Source organism: Chiloscyllium plagiosum, chromosome 33 (assembly GCF_004010195.1).
Source record: "Chiloscyllium plagiosum isolate BGI_BamShark_2017 chromosome 33, ASM401019v2, whole genome shotgun sequence".
NCBI classification, from domain to species: domain Eukaryota; kingdom Metazoa; phylum Chordata; class Chondrichthyes; order Orectolobiformes; family Hemiscylliidae; genus Chiloscyllium; species Chiloscyllium plagiosum.
This window is the reverse complement of record NC_057742.1, coordinates 12,026,699-12,046,542: the sequence shown is the minus strand read 5'-3', so window position 1 is coordinate 12,046,542 and position 19,844 is coordinate 12,026,699. Positions and strand designations below refer to the sequence as shown.

Here is a 19,844-nt window from a genome sequence, read left to right as displayed (position 1 = left end):
CCCCGTCTAACTGGGGTATTTGAGGTGGTGCTGGGGGCTATTGCCCTTTCTCTATCAGCCTCACTCCTGGTGAAGGCCTCCTGCCTGAGCCGCTGTGCTTTCCCAGCGCCACTCTCTAACCCGGACCCTGACCCCCAGCTCCTGCAGACCCCCCCCAACCTCACCCTCCAGGGTGATCAGGTCCAGCTCCTTCTGGCTCTTCTCTCCGCTCTCGGGCGGCTCGGCCTCGGGCTCGGCGGACACATCCTTCATTTCCACATCGGGGGCAGGGGGCCCGGCCGCCAGCTTGGCCTTGTCCGGGGCCGGCTCCTTGGGCTTGTGCTTCCCCGCCGTGTCCTTCATGGCGGCGGGAAGGGAGAAGGAGAGGCCGGTGCGGGGGCCTGGCGGATGGAGCGGGGCCTGGGGCGGGGGTCCAGCTGCGGTCTCTGTCTCCGGGGCCTCGCTCTCTCACCGCCTTCCCGCTCCCGTGTCTCCGCGATGACTGAGCACTATCTCCCAGGCTCTACCCCCGCCCCCTCCCGGACTAGGCCGCACCGTCAGGCACGCTCAATCCATCGCCGCATCATCTACCGCAGCCGCGACACATCGAGCACAGATCCCCATCAAACATCGATCGACGGCGCTCGGTGGTTATTGTGTGTTCTCTTTCTGGCCCAATTTACTCGGATCTAATACAGTCGGTGCTGATATAACGCGATGGTTCCATTCTCATACAAACCCAACGTTATAAAAAATCGTGTAATGGCGGCACCATGTAAACCGAGGGCCCCAATCGCTTTATAACAGACAGATGCGACTGTCCGCGTTATAGAAACAACATGACCCACCAATCGGGTTATAGCAGAATAGCCTGTACTGACTCTCACACAACACCAGGTTATCGTCCAACAGGTTTATTTGGAAGCACAAGCTTTCGGAGCACTGACCACACGCACCCTCTCACAGACGTGTGCCCCTTGGCGCTCGCACACACGTACACCCATCCTCTCACAGACGTGTGCCCCTTGGCGCTCTCTCAGACGTATACACACCCTCTCACAGACGTGTGCCCCTTGGCGCACACACTCGTACATGCACCCTCTCACAAGTCTGTACCCCTTTATACTCTCACTCATACACACACCTTCTCACAGACTTGTACCCCTTTACACACAGTCATATGCACAGACACATACCCTCTCACAGGCCTGTACCACTTTAAACTCACAAACATGCCCTTTCACAAACTTATACTCCTTTGCACACTCATTCAGACACACACACTCACACAGACAGTCATATCCCTCCCTTCCACCCCCCCCCCCCATACATACATGTAAGTTTGTGGGATGAATTTGTACTTGCAGAGTTACATTTTATTTTGCTCAAAAGCTGCATGACTCCATCTAAGAGTCTGTAAATCCATTTTTTAGATTAGAATCACCCTGAACATTGTGGCACACAGGGCACCTCACACTTTTAGTGCATCTGGGCCGACATGGCACAAATTGTTAAAGTTCACTTGAGAATGTAACTTTTAAAAAAGTTCTGTGAATAACATAAGAAAGAACTGAAACCAACATGTTCATTCTAAAAGACGAGAGACTTTAGATTTCCTACAATGTGGAAACAGGCCCTTCGGCCCAACAAGTCCACACCGACCCTCTGAAGAGCAACCCATCCAGACCCATTTCCCTCTGACTAATGTACTTAACACTATGGGCAATTTAGCATGGCCAATTCACCTGACCTGCACATCTTTGGACTGTGGGAGGAAACCAGAGCACCCGGAGGAAATCGACGCAGACACGGTGAGAATGTAGAAACCACACAGGCAGTCGCCTGAGGCTGGAATCGAACCTGGGACCCTGGTGTTGTGAGACTTGAACAATCCAAGTCTTTTTCAATATATAATTTCAGTTACATCACACTGTAAACTTTTGCTATAAATTCTGTGCCTTACGATCCTCTACTCCACAACCACCTAATGAAGGCGCGGCACTCTGAAAGCTAGTGCTTCCAAATAAACTCGTTGGATTATAATCTGGTGTTGTGTGATTTTAAACTTTGACCCTTCATTAGGTTTAGTTACCTGACAAAGGAGCAGCGCTCCGAAAGCTAGTGCTTCCAAATAAACCTGTTGGATGACAACCTGGTGTTGTGATTTTTAACTTATCCATCCCAGTCCAACACTAGCACCTCCATATCATGTACTAACTCTAAGTGCCTTTGTAAACCATGTTAAAAATCACACAAGTTGAAACTTTATTGCTGGAACAGCACAGCAGGTCAGGCAGCATCCAGGGAACAGGAGATTCGACGTTTCGGGCACAGGCCCTTCTCCTTAAAAATCACACAACACCAGGTTATAGTTCACCTCCAAGTCATTTGTAAACCATGGTTTTTTACACATTACAGATCCCCATTCTTCAATGTTGCTGCCAACAGCCTCACATAGAGTCATAGAGATGTACATCACAGAAACAGACCCTTTGGTCCAACTTGTCCAAACCGAGCAGATATCCCAACCTAATCTAGTCCTCCCACTTGCCAGCACCCGACCCATATCCCTCCAAACCCTTCCTTTTCATGTACCGATCCAGAAACCTTTTAAAAATTGCAATTATACCAGCCTCCACCACTCCCTCTGGCTGCTCGTTTCCACATATGTGCCATCCTGTGTTTGAAAAGGTTGCCCCTTAGGTCTCTTTTATGTCTTTCCCCTGTCACCCTAAACCTATGCCCTCAAGTTCTGGACCCCCCCACCCCAGGGAAATGACTGTCTATTTATGATTTTATAAACCTCTAAGATCACCCCTCAGCCTCCAACACTCCAGGGAAAACAGCCCCATCTTATTCAATCTCTTCCTGTAGCTCAAATCCTCCAACCCTGGCAACATCCATGTAAATCTTTTCTGAACCCTTTCAGGTTTCACAACATCCTTCCGATAGGGAGACCAGAATTGCATGCCACATTCATCTCTTTAATCTCAATCACTCTAAACCAATATGCACATTTCAGGGAACAATCCAACAACTATTACCTTTAATGATTATTACACCCATGAATTATAATTCAGAAAAATATCATTGTTTACCTTGTCTCCTTGCAACTGAAGCAATTCTCAATGAGCAATTATTTGAAATTTACACCATATTTTAATGCACTTTAGATCCTTTTTACCATTGAGGTTCTGATTTAATGCCTACTTTCCCATACTTCTCCAGCAGAATCTCTCTTTTATTTCTACCAGAGATCATTGTTACAGAGGTGGGCCACAACCACTGTACCCCTTCCCCTACCTTTGCAAATTATTCTCCGGCCCAGAGAAGATAAACCCCAGACCATTTTGTCCTTACTACCACTACATTCCTTTTAGTGGATTGAATTGAATTGGAATAGCTTTATTGTCAGTTTTAGTCAGGGTTGGTTAACTGTTGGCTGGACAGCTGGTTTGCAATGAAGAGTAACACCCTTTTGCTCCCCACACTCAAATGGAATCCTGTACCACACCGCATGGTTAATTAGTTCATCCATCTTTAGCCAGGATCTCAGGCTTACTTAGTTCAGTGACGTTACCATTATGCCACCGTCTCCACCATTATATTGTATTTATGCAATACAGATTGAGGCAATTCATGAAGGCATCTTACTACCATCTGCCAGGACAACTATGGAAAGTAATAAATGCTGACCCAGCCAGCAACACCCAGATCCTAATAATTTTTTTAAAAAATGAAAGGATTAAAAGGAAGGTGAAATATGTTTTTCATCACAAAGTGTCTGAAATTCACTACCTGAACAGGTGCTGCATAAAACTCTAAACATGTTTAAGGCAAAGCAGACAATGGAATATTTTGAAGTGTAGACGGTGTTGCATTAGAGGAAACAACAGCTGATGTACACCCAGAAAACTTTCACAAATAGCAATGTGACAATGACCAGATAAATCAGTTTCTGAGATATAAATTAAGGGATAAATTGTTAACCAGAACAGCAGGGATAATACCCCACCATGGACTTATTTCAAAGAATAATTCTTTGCAGGAGTACTGAGAGTTCTTTAACATCCAGTTAAGACATGACCTTGATTTAACATTTCACCCAAAAGATGGCACACTCCTACAACACATCCCTAGTACTGCACAGTCATTTTACATGATCTGGAGGGGCACTTGAACTCAAACCTGTTGACAGACTGCTACAAACCAAACCACATCTACCTATCACTTTCTCAGCTACCTCCCATTTATCTCTCAGCCCTGACCCACAAGCCTCATTCCAGATGAAGGGCTTATGCCCGAAACGTCGATTCCAGTGCTTCTCGGACGCTGCCTGAGCTGCTGTGCTTTTCCAGCGCTACACTCCCGACTCTGATCTCCAGCATCTGCAGTTCTCACTTCCCCCACATCTGATAAAGGACAAGATGAATAATCAATCTGCTTTAAGTAGAGTTGGCTTATAGTGAAAGGTTATCAAAGATGAAACGACTGAGAAAATCTTTACGATTTTAATACTTGACTTCTTTAGGGTCTTGAATATTGCTGTTTATGTAGTTTCGGAATGATTCGTCCATGTTGTTGTTTGTTTATGTGACATCCATGGGAAAATAATCATCTATATCTGTGCGTATTCCAGTCTCAACTGTCTGCTCCAGCGCCCTCTATAATTCGGCAGCTAGTCTCACTTTGCAATTCAGGTTTGGAGTGGGACTTGAAAGACAAACAGAGCTGATTCAGAGAGGAGTGCACTACCAGCTGGGTCACAACAGGGGAAAAATAAAAACTTATTTCCTACTTTTAATTGCCAAAAGAGAAGTTGGATTTTTTTTTTCAAGCCCTACACCATCCCACCAATAACACACTGTTGGAAGTAAAATCAAGAGTTCATTTCAAAAGGGAAGTGGATAAATATTTGAAGAAAAAGAGGGTATAGTAATGATGCAGGGTGAAGTGGGTAGCTCTACTGCAACTAGTGCAAGACCTCCAAATGACAACCTTTATATAGCGACGTTCTATGTAACTATAAAGAGCATCATGTTCTTAGTGTAAACCTTTTTCAAAGGTGAGAAATCATTTAAATTGTGTGCCATAATGTATGTAATGTACAGATTTAACAATTACTTCAGAAACCTTAGAACATTGAGCAGATCATTGTTGGTATTTGGTTTTCCTATCCACAACCCCTGACACAAAAGATTTTAGATTTTCCAAGTGAGCGTGCAAAGGGTAATTTTGTGCTGCAATGCCACACCCAGGTAGAATTAGTGCAGACCTGTCAAACTTCATTTCTGTTAGAATCCTTGCAGCCAGGAACTTTCACCATTGTTATGCTTCAGCCCCCTACAAATGCCAAGTATTGTGGGTGCCAGAAATTGGAAACAAAAGCTGAAAATGCTGGAAATAGAATCTGTATAGTGTCAAAGCAGGCCATTCAGCAGCTTAGGCAGCAGCATTGAGTGAGAGAGTGAGAGAGAGAGAGAGAGAGTGAGAAAGAGAGACTCTGTGAGAAAGAGAATTTCAGGTTAATGATTTGGTAGATATGACTAAAGAAAGCAAATGCTGACAATATGATCTGAGGAAAGATCTTGACCTGAAATGTTATTTCTCTACCCATGGATGTGTCCAAACCTGCTGGGTATTTCCAGAACTTCATGCTTCATACCCAAGTCAGAGATAAAACTATTCACTGAACTAACAACTAACTGGGTAAAAAGTAACCAAGAATCACTGATGCAAACACAGGTATTAAGTAGCAGACAAAAGGCTCTAAAAGTGAATTAAAAACTCCAAGTTCAACTTCAAACTTTGAGTGACTTCATTTTTCTTAGAGCTTTTAGCCCCAGCAGAAATTACTGTCTTGAAATCACGCTGTCAGATGATTAGGCTTCAGAGGGAAACTTGCATACATAGAACCCCTAAATGTGGAAGCAGTTCATTCTGCCCATTGAGTTCATAGTGACCCTCAAAGAGCATCCCACTCAGAACCCCACCCTGTTACCCTGCATTTCCCATGGCCAACCCACCTAGCCTGCACACCATGGGCAATTTAGCATAGTTAATCCACCTAACCTGCACATCTTTGGATTGTAAGAGGAAACCAGACCATCTGAAGGAAACCCATGCAGAAACGAGGTGATTCAGAGCTGTATGGAAACAGGGAGAATGTGCAAACTCCACACTGTCGGCTGAGGGTGGAATCGAACCCAGGTCCCTAGCAAGGAGAGGCAGCAGTACTAATCAAAGAGCCACTGTACCCAATATATGATTTTAATCATTAGTATTGTTATAGCCATATGACAATTCTAGTCATTCTGCTGGAGAGAGAGGCTGGAACCTTTCTCCCTGGAGTGTCAGATGCTGATAGTTTATAAAATCATGAAGGGCAAAGATAAGTTGTATAGCCATGATTCTGTTCCCAGGATAGGGAGGTCTAAAACTAGAATGCATAGGTTTAAGGTGAGAGGGGAAAGATTTAAAAGGAACCTGAGGGGCAACTTTTTCCACACAGAGGGTAGTACATGTGTGGAATGAGCTACCTTAGGAAGTGATAAAGGCAGGTACAAATTCCAGCATTCAAAAGGCATTTGAACAGGATTCAAAAGGCATTATGGGCGGCACGGTAGCACAGTGGTTAGCACTGCTGCTTCACAGCGCCAGAGACCCGGGTTCAATTCCCGCCTCAGGCGACTCTCTGTGTGGAGTTTGCACATTCTCCCCGTGTCTGCGTGTTTCCTCCGGGTGCTCCTGTTTCCTCCCACAATCCAAAAAAATGTGCAGGGGTTAGGTGAATTGGCCATGCTAAATTGCCCGTAGTGTTAGGTGAAGGGGTAAATGTAGGAGAATGGGTCTGGGTGGGTTACGCTTCGGCGGGTCGGTGTGGACTTGTTGGGCCGAAGGGCCTGTTTCCACACTGTAAGTAATCTAATCTAATCTAATCTAATCACAACTAGGAAAGGTTGAGAGGGATCTTGGCTAAATGCAGCAAATGGGATGACTTCAGTTTTGGGATACCTGGTCAGCATGGACGGGTTGGACTGAAGAGTCTGTTTCCCTGTTGCTGTATGATGATAAATGGTTTCAATATGCCACTCGTCTGAAAGCAACTAGAGTTGGTGAAAATGGCAGGCTTACTAAATACAGTGAGCATAAGTTATCTAAACAGATATCTCAGTATTAAAACTTAACTTCTTGTGATTTTATCAAAAGCACAAGAATAAAAATTAAACCTTCACCAGTGACGTTCAGTAGCAGTGAGTAATGCAGAAATTCACCAAAGATACTTAGCATCTTCCAAACCCATGACAACTTCCACACAGAAGGATAAGGACAGCAGACACAGAGGAACACCACCTGCAAGTTCCTTCCCAAGCCACTCACCATTCTGATTTGGAAATACACTGCTGTTCCTTCACCATCACTGGGTCAAAGTCCTGGAATTTCCTGCCTAATATGGGTCCACCAACCTCACAGAGACTACAGTGACTTATTGAATCTCTACAGTGTGGAACCAGGCCATTCAAACCAAGTCCACGCCAACCCTCCAAACAGCATCCCACTCAGACCCACCCCATCCACCTAACCTACACACCCGTAGACACTGTGGGCAACGTAGCATGGCCAATCCACCTAACCTGCACATCTTTGGACTGTGGGAAGAAACCCACACAGACACTGAGAACGGGCAACTCCACACAGACAGTCGCCGAAGAGTGGAAACGAACCCAGGTCCCTGGCGTTGAGACGCAGCAGTGCTAACCATGAGCCACCATGTGGTTCAAGAAGGTAGCTCACACCAACTAGGGATGCGCAATAAATGCTGGCCAGTTAGAGACCCAAAACAGAATAAATAAAATAGGCATACGGGCAGATTTTGCAATTTCAGTAATCTGAAGACTTCAGCTCTCAATGTAGCGTTGTTGTTACAATGGTAGTAACTAAATGGAACGGAGTGGTAGGGGAATATTCGCAGCCAGGAACTTACTGTAGTTTATTATACATTCTCCACAGCCTCTCTGCAGTCAATGTGCTGGGAATTTTCAAATGAGGCATAATCTCCCATTTATGTTTATCTTTTATCAATACTGGATAAGAAACCTGGGGGCCAGATGTCTTCATTTTTACACCTCCTCTCTCAATATTGTTAGTTCCAGTGGATGCTTTAGTATACAATTGCTGTAAAAGCATGAACAAGGAAGGAGACTGCATAGTTACATGAATACTGTCCTTTATTAAATATCAGAATACTGTACAAAGGAGTAATAAAAATATTATTCACACTTTCTTACAAAGATCTAGATGAAAAAACATCTATGTGCAGAAGGGCAGTTGGCATATAGAACCCTTTTACACCAGATGCTTAATTAACTCTTATTTACATGATGTTCAAACACAAACTCACTAATCCCCAATGCAAATAATTCTTCAAATGGTAAATATCACAATTGATAGACTGGTATAAAATTCAAAAGGCCCAGCCTGCCATATATTTAATTTAGATTCAACCAAAATAGTTTTGGTATTCGTACCTTTTACAACCACTATAAAAATAATGCAGGAATTTGACCCTGAATTGTTCTAAAATACATCAATTCCCACATTTACTACTTTATTTTTAGGATAGGGATAGCACTGGTACTTAATCAGTACCAACCCATCACCCATTAATATTTATGATACATACTGAAAGTGGAAGGGAATTGTGGGTGAAACAAAAGTCGATACTGTTTTTCACCACAGACGTTAGTTACTTTTTGACAATCCAGAACCCATCAAAATACTATAAAAACAGCCACGTATTTCATTACCAGCATTCAAAAATTGATAAATTCAAGGCGTTAATCATCTTATACAATGCATCAGATCAGTAAAGCAATATTTTAAAATGTTTAACAAATCCTGGATATAGGTTAACCCTTTCACTGGCATAACCTTTCACAGAGTTTGAATAACATGACGCAAACTAAGCCCTGTAAATGACAGATTTCATTAATAGTCAAACTAAAAAGCAGAGAATTGTGCTCCTACAGAAACAAGTGTGACAGTGTTAACCTGCTGCAGTTGTTAACTATTTGATAAGTAATGTGTTTTAGTTTCAAAACTTTGAGAGATATGTTAATTTGAGGGCATTTATTTAAAGTCTGAAGTCCAATTGTTTTCTTTGTTTCCTCCTTGCTGCAGGAGATCAGCATAGGCTTATAAACATTTTAAAAAAGTGCAATTTGAATATTTCTTCTCCAACTGAGTAATAGTGCAAGAAAAAAAGATTATGATTAAATTCCCAGATTTAGAAAACACTGTAAACTTTTAATTACTGCCAATAACTGGGCACTCTAATCGATTATGCTGGTAGACTATTCCTGATAAAATACCTCAGGATACACTTCCCAATGTAAGCATAATTTTTAAAGATTAAAAATATGGCAGATTTCTTTAAAAGATCAGGACTTTTCAATATGTTGAAAGTCTCGTCAAAAGTAGTAACATACTTACATGTGTACCTTAGCAGGGAATGAAAGGTGGGAATGGAAATGGATTTACTTCTTCCCTATTCATAGTGTTCCATTCCCATACTCCACCAAAACTGGCAGTTTTTCCAAGTGCCTACTATTCTTACATGACCATTCAATACTTCTATTAATTGCTGTTTGTATTCCTAGATTTCATGCGTGAAGCTTTAGAGATTCAGCAGGAAGGGGAACAGAGTTCAATCACCTTCTTGCCCAACATCGACACTGGCACATCTCCAGAAGATGGTTGCCCAATGGTTTTTGCAAACTGATTGATTTTCCAGCTTTGTGGACTAGAGGCAATTAGACCTTATCTCTGTCCCAGCTGCAGTTAGCTAATCTGACTGGAATCAAAAAATGGGACATGATCCTGGCCTCTCCCTCCTTCCCAATCTACATGGTTCAGATATTCACCATTGGGAAAAGTAATACTTCACATCTGCTAAAGCAATCAGCACCATCAGTATTAGCAATATGTCTTCACTCCAACTGCATCACTGTAGTAGCATTTCTAAGATCAGGAACCTTCACTTGTCTTGGCGGGCTTGTCAAGACATTCCAAATCAGGTAGTTTTACATTCTTAGCAACTGGATGGAGATTGAGAATTTTAACTTCAGCTCTTTCCTTCCACCTAGTTCCAAAACCAGATTCTTAAAAACCAAGGTTCAGCAATCTAAATGTATATAGCAGTCAAAGCCTCACCATCTAGGCATGCCTTCAATTCCCTTGCTATGGGACATGTGTTCATATGTTATTGCTTAAAACATGATTCACAGTGCTGTCATTTTGTAGTCTTAGCAGACTGCAAGGAATTCCAGCTGTACTGGTGTGCACTTCAAATGTGCAACAGTTATATGACAGTATAAAAGAAGTCAGGTACATTGCTGCCATCCAGTAAAAACCTGATGAAATTCATACACATCTCTTCGGCCAGTTTAAATTACAATATACTCTGACAGAAAAACAGATCAGATACAACCAGCATTACATTTTTGTTTTAAAAGGAATGCAAGTTAGGCAACATGGCAAACGTATAGGAAAATGCATGATCACTGATGTTTTGCAGTATTCCAACAATTAACATCCCATTCTAAGATTCCATACAAACAAACCCTGGGTAGACAGATTTAAGTATCCAGTTTCAATCACTGTTCTCATTAACACACAGAATCTATATTATTTAACACTATACATTAAAAAAATCCAAAAACAAACACCTTTTTAAATCAAACATTCATAAGCTGTGCTTCAAAACACATCCTTACTATTGCTTATATTCTCCCAAGTAATTTTCTCTCAAACAACACTGAGTGAAATGGGGAAAACGAAAAAAATAAATAAAATTATCTGCAAAAGATAGTAATTAAAAATGCACAGTAAGACCAGCACTGTTTCTTCAAAGAGGCCACTAAGCCAATAGACAATGTTTCCAAGTATCTCAATAGTGAAGGACACCTAATCAATCCTGCCATTTTGCAGCATGCATGATATTAGAATCTTCAGCAACTGCTTCTATTATGACACTGAAAACAAATCTTTTGCAATCATTATTCAAACTGCATATCTTCATAAATCTACCTTCATTACAGTATTTACACATTATACTTTTACATCTGCTTGGTCACAGTGGACAGCAAATTTGCATACTGCAGTAACTAAATGTTTACAATACCAAAGTCTCCTCACTTAATAATGGCAAATCAAGGTATCAAAATTATCATTTGTGAAAATAGGATCTACAGGCAGTAAACGAAAAAGCAGGCTTCCTATTCCGAGCACTGCAAACATTTAATGTGATACTTGAGCAACCAACTTGAGCTGCTTCATTCACAAATATACTATTCATAATAAAAAGTCCATGATAAGAGATTATAGGGCGCAGGGTATAAGTCCTAATATCTGAACACGAAGTGTCCTTGCCGCTGATAGCTGTTCTAAAAGTGTTTTCTTTCACGTGTGTCATCATGCTGTCTTCAGTACTTGTTGATGCCAAAGATTCTGACTCCATGAAGTTGAGGCAGCTTTGGGATGAGGACGCTCATCAGCGAAACTGTATTTATAACAAAATGTAACTTGTCGTATTTTGTGTAAAAACTGGTAAGAAAATACCTGTTTTTGAAATAAAAAAGACAAAGAGCATCAAAAATTTCCCAAAGACTTGGCAGCATTGTCCTAACATCTACCATCTTTTTATAGCTTTTAGAATTCTAACACTGGAAAGATTTTAAATGTTGACAACTTTTAAAGTTTATATTTTTAAATAACTTACTAGTGCTATTTTCAAATTTCATACAATTTATCATATCCAAACAGGTTACCAATAATGAAATCATTCTCTTGAACTACTTAATTTCCCTTCTCTCTCTGGATTATGGGGTATACTGCTGTGGATGATAAAGGCTCACCATTTCAGACACAGAACAACACCATTTGATCTTGAAGCATGTCACAATCTAATGGCCACTGTGCAACCTCACCAAGGAATTCCAGAAATCATAGCTAACTCCCATCAAGGAGAATCCTGGTCAATCTCATCACCCCTCCAGCCTGGAAACACTATCTGAAGTTGTTGGAAATCCAATGGTGCTGTGGACTCCCTACAAATTGGGGGCTTTCTGAAGTTTACAGTTTAGGATTATAGAATATGGGGGATTTTGTGATTTCAATCACAAAGTTAGTGAAAAAGGACAGACATTTTGCATTTTTTTCTTTAAAAAGGACAATGTATTAACAAAGCTTTTAAACTTCTCTTTCTTCTAATATAAGTGATCATTGTTCCATGGACTGATCCAGTCTTTAATAGTTACTTCTGAGACTCACAAGATAATAGGTGTGATTGTGAGGAATTTGCGCGAGGCTGTAAACTGTACGCCATAGTCCATCTGTTCCCAGTGTGTCAGCAGCCGTGCCTTTCCTTGGTCTGGAGTTTCAAATGGCGTTCCCTTCACAGTGTGCAGAAATATGTACATTCCCTAGAGGCAGAAGGGAAAATAATTACACAAAAACATACATAATAGGCTGCAACCATTCAGCCCATCAAGCCTTCCCCATCTTGATAAGAATGCAGCTGATCTGACTCATCTCAAGTCATTCACATTTTTCCCTACCTTTGATAATGTTTCACTCCTTGCTGAAAAATATATTTACTTCTGACTTAAAATATTCATGGGTTCTGCTTCCGCCATCTTTTCAGGAAGTCAGTGTATCGAGTACATGTTGCGGCTGTACAGGACAGAAGTTAGGCCACTTTTGGAACACTGCACGTAATTCTGGTCTGCCTGGAATGGGAAGGATGTTGTGAAACTTGAAAGGGCTCAGAAAAGATTTACAAGGATGTTGCCAGGTTTGGAGGGCTTGAACTATCAGGAGAAGCTGAATAGGCTGGGGCTGTTTTCCTGAAGAGGATGCTGAGGGGTGACCTTATAGAGGTTTAGAAAATCATAAGGAGCATAGATAGGATGAAAAGTCAAGATCCTTGCCGCAGAGTAGGGGAGTCTAAAACTAGAGGCATAGGTTTAAGGTGATAGGGGCAAGATGTGAAAGGGACAACTTTTTCACAAAGAGGGTGGTGCATGTACGGAATGAGCTGCAAGAGAAAGTGGAGGTGGCGGGGGCAATTACAACATTTAAAAAGGCATCTGGATGGGTATGTAAATAGGAAGGGTTTGGAGGGATATGGGCCAAGTGCTGGCAAATGGGACAAGATTAATTTAGAATACCAATCTGACATGATTGAGCTGGACTGAGGATCTGTTTCTGTGTTGTACACCTCTATGACTAAGAGTTCCAAAGATACGCAAACTTCAGATAAAATGCACCTTATTTCTATCTTAAATAGGTGAACCCCAGTTTCAGATTCTCATAAGAGGAAATATCCTGCCCACATCAGCCCTGTCAAGACTCTTCAGGATCTTACATTTCAATCAAGTCACCGGTGAGTCTTCACAACCCCAGAAGATACAAGCCAACCATTCCTCATAAGGCAACCACCCCACCCAAGGTATCATTCAAGTGAATCTTCTCTGATCTGCCTAGGAGGGCTTGGTGGTGGGGTCAGTTTTATATTTCCCTCCCCTCCCCCATCAGCATTCCGGAAAGACCACTCCCTCCGCGACTGCCTCGTCAGGTCCACACCCCCCACCAACCCAACCTCCACTCCCGGCACCTTCCCCTGCAACTGCAAGAAATGCAAAACTTGCACCCACACCTCCCCCCTTACTTCCCTCCAAGGCCCCAAGGGATCCTTCCATATCCGTCACAAATTCACCTGCAACCCCACACACATCATTTACTGCATCTGCTGCACCCGATGTGGCCTCCTCTACACTGGGGAGACAGGCCGCCTATTTGCGGAATGTTTCAGAGAACACCTCTGGGACACCCACACCAACCAACCCAACCGCCCCGTGGTTGAACACTTTAACTCCCTTTCCCACTCAGCCAAGGACATGCAGGTCCTGGCCTTCTCCATCGCCAAACCATGGCAACACGATGCCTGGAGGGAGAACGCCTCATCTTCCGCCTAGGAACCCTCCAACCACAAGGGATGAATGCAGATTTTTCCAGCTTCCTCATTTCCCCTCCCCCCACCTTATCTCAGTCCCAACCCTCGGACTCAGCACCGCCTTCTTGACCTGCAATCTTCTTCCCGACCTCTCTGCCCCCACCCTCTCTCCGGCCTATCACCCTCACCTTAACCTCCTTCCACCTATCGCATTCCCAACGCCCCTTCCCCAAGTCTCTCCTCCCTACCTTTTATCTTAGCCTGCTTGGCACACCTTCCTCATTCCTGAAGAAGGGCTTATGCCCGAAATGTCGATTCTCCTGCTCCTTGGATGCTGCCTGACCTGCTGCGCTTTTCCAGCAACACATTTTTCAGCTCTGATCTCCAGCATCTGCAGTCCTCACTTTCTCCCACTCATTTAACCTGTCAATACTTGCTACCTCATTATGTTCTCTTCATAACTTAATTTCCTACCTATTGTTAGAACAAAAAACAATACAGCATAGGAACAGGCCCTACGGTCCTCCAGGCCTGTGCTGACACATTTTGCTCTTCCATAACTAAGACTGTCTTCACTTACAGGATCAGTATCCCTCTATTCCCTTCCTATTCACTGACCCATCCAGGTGCTTTTTGAATCCTGCTATTGTGTCCGTTTTCACCACTTCCTCTGGCAGCATGTTCCAGGCACTCTCACCTTTGTGTGAAAAACCTACCGCGCACATCTCTTTTAAACACTCCCCTCCTGCATCATGAACCTGTGTCCCCTAGTAAGTAATTGACCCCTCCACCCTGGGAAAATGCCTCACACTTTCTGCTTCATCCATGCCATTTACAATCTTATAAACTTCTATAAGGTTGCCTGTCAACCTCCAGCGTTCCAGTGAAAGCAAACCCAGTCTATCCAATCTTTCCTCATTGTTAAAAGCCCTCATACCAGGCAACATCCTGGTAAACTTTTACGGTACCCTCTTCAAAGCATCCACATCTTTCTGGTAGCGTGGTGATCAGAACTGTATGCAATATTCCACGTGTGGCCTAACTATAGTTCTACAAAGCTACAGCATAAGTTGCTTATCTTTATACTCAATGCCCCTTCTAATGAAGGAGAAAGTGAGGTATGCAGATGCTGGAGATCAGAGCTGAAAATGTGTTGCTGGAAAAGCGCATCAGGTCAGGCAGCATCCAGGGAACAGGAGAATCGACGTTTCGGGCATAAGCCCTTCTTCATTCCTGAAGAAGGGCTTATGCCCGAAACGTCGATTCTCCTGTTCCCTGGATGCTGCCTGACCTGCTGCGCTTTTCCAGCAACACATTTTCAGCCCCTTCTAATGAAGGCAAGCATGTCTTTTTTTTAAACTACCATATCTACTTGAGCTGTCGGTGTGGACTTGTTGGGCCAAATAGCCCGTTTCTACACTGTAGGGAATCTAATTATTAACTGTCTTTAATTTGATAACTTTGGAAGGTGTAAGGCCTCTTGGATTACTGAAATGAATCATGAAAATTTTTTGACAAAACTACAACATTTCAAAACTACTTACAGGAGGTGGAAGAGAAGTCGAGTTAGACGATAATCAAATCAGCAATGAGCTCACTAAATGACAGAGATGGTTTGATGGATCCAGTGGTCTGTTCCTGGCTCTATTTCTTACAGGTAGCTAGCCCTTTGCCACAAGAGTGCAACACTTAGAATGCAATTTGTTCTCCTCTCCCAAAGATGTATGCTGGGGTACAATTCAAGTCTTAATGGCAATGTGGTATTTCGACCATATGATGAATCATCCTATATCAGACAAAAGATCCGTTTGATTCGCCATGGACAATATTAATAGAGAAAAAAAAAGACAAACCTGACACTGTGTACTGATAGCTCCAGTTTTGCAATATTCTGAGAGGCTCCCCATCCTCCTCTTCCTAAATGTATTCCTATAGTAGTTACAGCGCCAGAGACCTGGGTTCGATTCTTGCCTCAGGTGACTATCTGTGTGGAGCTTGCACATTCACCCTGTGTCTGCATGGATCTCCTCCGAGTGCTCTGGCTTCCTCCCACAGTCCAAAGATGTGCAATTTAGGTGAACTGGCCAAACTAAATTGCCCGTAGTGTTAAGTGCATTAGTCAGGGGTAAATATAGAGTAGGGAAACGGGTCTGGGTGGGTTGCTCTTCAGAGGGTCAGTCTGGACTTGTTGGGCTAAATGGCCTGATTCCACACTGTAGGTAATCTAGTCTAATGTTTCGACTGCTTTTTTCCACTTTTATCCATTTTAGGCCTCCTGTTTGCCAATATCTCAATTTGAAGCTTATGTCTTAAAGGTTCAAATCTTTCATGGTTTCCACCGCTTCCTATTATTATGATCACCTGTAGGTGCATAAGTCCCTCTCACAAGACAACTGTATGATGTCACCTGGAGTACTGCATACAGTGGGTGGTGGCGTCTGATTTCTACTGATTTATCTGAACCCAAGGCCCTTTAATACGACACCAAGTGGTGCTTTAACTCAACAGACAAGTGGGATTTTAAAGCTACTCGCACTCAAATATTCTCAAGTAACCCCAATAACCGATGAGCCCTTTCAATATCCATGTTTCACATTTACCACTATATACTTTGCTCATATTCCATAAATACACCTAAATCTCACCTTGGTCAAGGAGCACTTCATTGTGTACACATAACATGCAATACATCTACTTAACACGAAATGCCAATTTCTGTTGGATAACACAACCTGCCCAGATCCTTTCAGGGACAATAACTTTGTCAGTTAGCCACACACCATTTACTATTAGTGCACTCCGCATATTCACCCCTACATTCCAGAAACTTAGAGCTCCAGCAAGCACTGCAACCTTCCTTCCCAAAGGACAGAGCCCTCTTGCGTTTCTCAACACTTGCTTCTTCCTATTAGCCTGTCAGTTTGATACAACTCGTTGAAAAGTATGGCACTGGAAAAGCACAGCTGGTCAGGCAGCATCCAAGGAGCAGGAGAATCAATATTTCAGGCATGAGCCCTTCATCAGGCATTCCTGATGAGGCGCTTATGCCCAAAACATCAATTCTCCTGCTCCTTGGATGCTGCCTGACCTGCTGTGCTTTCCCAGCACCACACTTTTCGACTCTGATCTTCAGGATCTGCAGTCCTCACTTTCTCCCAGTTTAATACAACTGATCTAACACCAACTCCATGAGACTCCATTTTAGAGGTCTCACTGACTAGACTTCACTGGACACATCCTATTATGCCAGGAAAATATCACCATTAAAAATCGGTCTCCTCCTCTAATCGAGAGAGTTGTAACGTATCCATGCAAACAAGTCTCACATCGAAGTCAATTTAAATATTTTTGGAGGAACAGGTGCAATTTTTTTCCAATTAGCTTGGTACAGTGACAAGAAGCCTTCTTTTTCCCCAGTCTATTAGTTCCTTCCTGCCATTAAAATTTACAGTAGACATCTGTGCTTTTTGAGCACCATTGATTTTCCTGCTCCTCGGATGCTGCCTGACCTGTTGTGCTTTTCCAACACCACTCTAATCTAGTTATCATGCCTTGCGATGTCTATCTCTATACTCTTTCAGTAACCTGTTTTGCCTCCCACTTAATCCCAATTTTTTACACCAGCATTCACTATCAGGGTACCTGTGCTATTCAGTGATGCTCTCCTGTTCATCCCACACTTCCGGCTTTTTTTTCTCCTCACTCCTTAATGCATTCCTCAGTGAATACCTGTCACAATCTCCTGAAAGTGCAGGGATGAATATTTCTTTACCTCAAAATCTCACTGGATAAAATTCCATCTCATCACTTCCATTTACTCAAATTAAATATGCAACTTTCCATACGTATCTCTATATAAGCAACTTTGGGGAAATCACCTACAGCATTAAAAATCAATACGATTTCAGTGATCATATGAACCTTCATATGCTGCTTTCCACCAAAATCTTTGGGCACCATATTGAAAATCCTAACCAAATGCCCCCATGAAGTGTTGCTTATTGCTCCCAGTAATCAAATGACAAACACGCCCATATCGGGACATGAAATTGCAATGACAAAGCAACAGTATAAAGCTGCTTGAACAGATTTCTTCCCAGAAATTTCAAGTATCTTGCAAATTTCAAATCCAAGTCGAGTTGGATGCTGGAAAAGCACAGCAGGTCAGGCAGCATCCGAGGAGAACTGACATTTTGGGCGTAAGCCCTTCATCAAACCCTTCTGCTCTTTGGATGCTGCCTGACCTGCTGTGCTTTTCTAGCACCCCACTCTCGACTCTGATCTCCAGCATCTGCAGTCCTCATGTTCTCCTAGCAAATTTCAAAATCAGTAAATAAATTGATGGAGAAGAAAATTAAGTTTGAGAGATGTATGCAGTATAGACAGATGAGTAATGAAATAGCAAAAAAGTGTAAAATGCGTATAGAGTAAAACATTGGTGACCAATACATTAAAAATTAGACCTGTGAGCACTAAACAGACAAACCAGAGCTTCTTTTAAAAATCCAAACTGGCACTGTGCAGTGTTGGAGCTCAGAGAATGCACATTATAGCAACATTGCAGTCTGTAAAAACCCAACATGTGCCGACATTTCAAACAGATTTTGTCTATAGTCTATTGTCCACTGTTGAGAGACTTCAATCAAAAAAATCAAGGCCTTTTTCTTAAAAAGAATCAAATTACCACATTAGGCCTGTGTGTGGTAATCACACTGAGGGTTGACTGTTTTCAGGAGCAGAATGCTTCCGCTTTTGGCATCATACCAGCATTAAGAACTCCCATATTCAGCATAAAAGACAAATGGAATAAATAAAACCCCACTTCTCTTTCATATGCTAAACTGCTTAATCCTAACTTCACAGGAAGGTCCCCTTACTGGAGATGTGTGGCACATCCAAAATAAAGCCTGAGTAATTCAAATTTAGGATAGTGGATCTGTCGCCATTAAAACTAAGCAATCATCACGTCAGCTGAAACTGAAATAAATGCTAATGCTGCTTGTAGCGACTGCTACATCTGCTATCATGGTACGTCACACTCACTTACACATTCACTGTAACTCATCACTCTGGCGTCCACAGTCCAACTCTGCTCAGGTGAATCCCACCAGATTCCTCCCCTCCACTCTGCCCTTTGGAGAGATGTCTGCAGCTTTTCAGCTCTGATCAAATGGAATATTAGTCACAGAGCTGTCCAGCACAGAAACAGACCCTTCAGTCCAACTTATCCATGCTGACCAGATATCCTAAATTAATCTAGTTTCATTTGTCAACATTTGTCCCATATCCCCTAAGCTGCTCCTATTCATGTAACCATCCAGATGCAATTTAGCTGTTATGATTGTACCAGCCTCCGATTGAGTTTTTTGAAGTAGCAAAGAGGATTGATGAGGACAGAGCGGTAGATGTGATCTATATACTTCAGTAAGGCGTTCAACAAGGTTCCCCATGGGAGACTGATTAGCAAGGTTAGATCTCATGGAATACAGGGAGAACTAGCCATTTGGATACAGAACTGGCTCAAAGGTAGAAGACAGAGGGTGGTGGTGGAGGGTTGCTTTTCAAACTGGAGGCCTGTGACCAGTGGTGTACCACAAAGATCGGTGCTGGGTCCACTGCTTTTCGTCATTTATATAAGTGATTTGGATGCAAGCATAAGAGGTACAGTTAGTAAGCTTGCAGATGACTCCAAAATTGGAGGTGTAGTGGACAGCGAAGAGGGTTACTTCAGATTACAACAGGATCTTTACCAGATGGGCCAGTGGGCTGAGAAGTGGCAGGTGGAGTTTAATTCAGATAAATGCAGGGTGCTGCATTTTGGGAAAGCAAATCTTAGCAGTACTTATACACT

General features: G+C 42.6%; 2 protein-coding genes across 4 annotated transcripts in view; both read right to left on the bottom strand.

Moving 5' to 3' along the window:
* The window catches only part of psmd3 (proteasome 26S subunit, non-ATPase 3), a 23,932-nt gene extending 23,380 nt beyond the window's left edge, over positions 1-552 (bottom strand). Inside the window, exon 1 of the mRNA XM_043674939.1 lies at positions 165-552. Coding sequence (XP_043530874.1) covers positions 165-342 — 178 coding nt within the window. The 5' untranslated portion in view covers positions 343-552. The remainder of the gene's footprint in view (positions 1-164) is intronic.
* Positions 553-8,189: 7,637 nt separating this feature from the next.
* Positions 8,190-19,844, bottom strand: part of LOC122539836 (ORM1-like protein 3) — a 46,786-nt gene continuing 35,131 nt past the window's right edge. For 2 of the 3 annotated variants that reach the window (XM_043674937.1, XM_043674938.1), the window contains exons 3-4: positions 12,310-12,461; positions 8,190-11,598 (exon numbers count right to left, since the gene is read on the bottom strand). In XM_043674937.1, coding sequence (XP_043530872.1) covers positions 11,463-11,598; positions 12,310-12,461 — 288 coding nt within the window. In that variant the 3' untranslated portion in view covers positions 8,190-11,462. The remainder of the gene's footprint in view (positions 11,599-12,309; positions 12,462-19,844) is intronic. The other variant, XM_043674936.1, reaches the window with a different exon arrangement.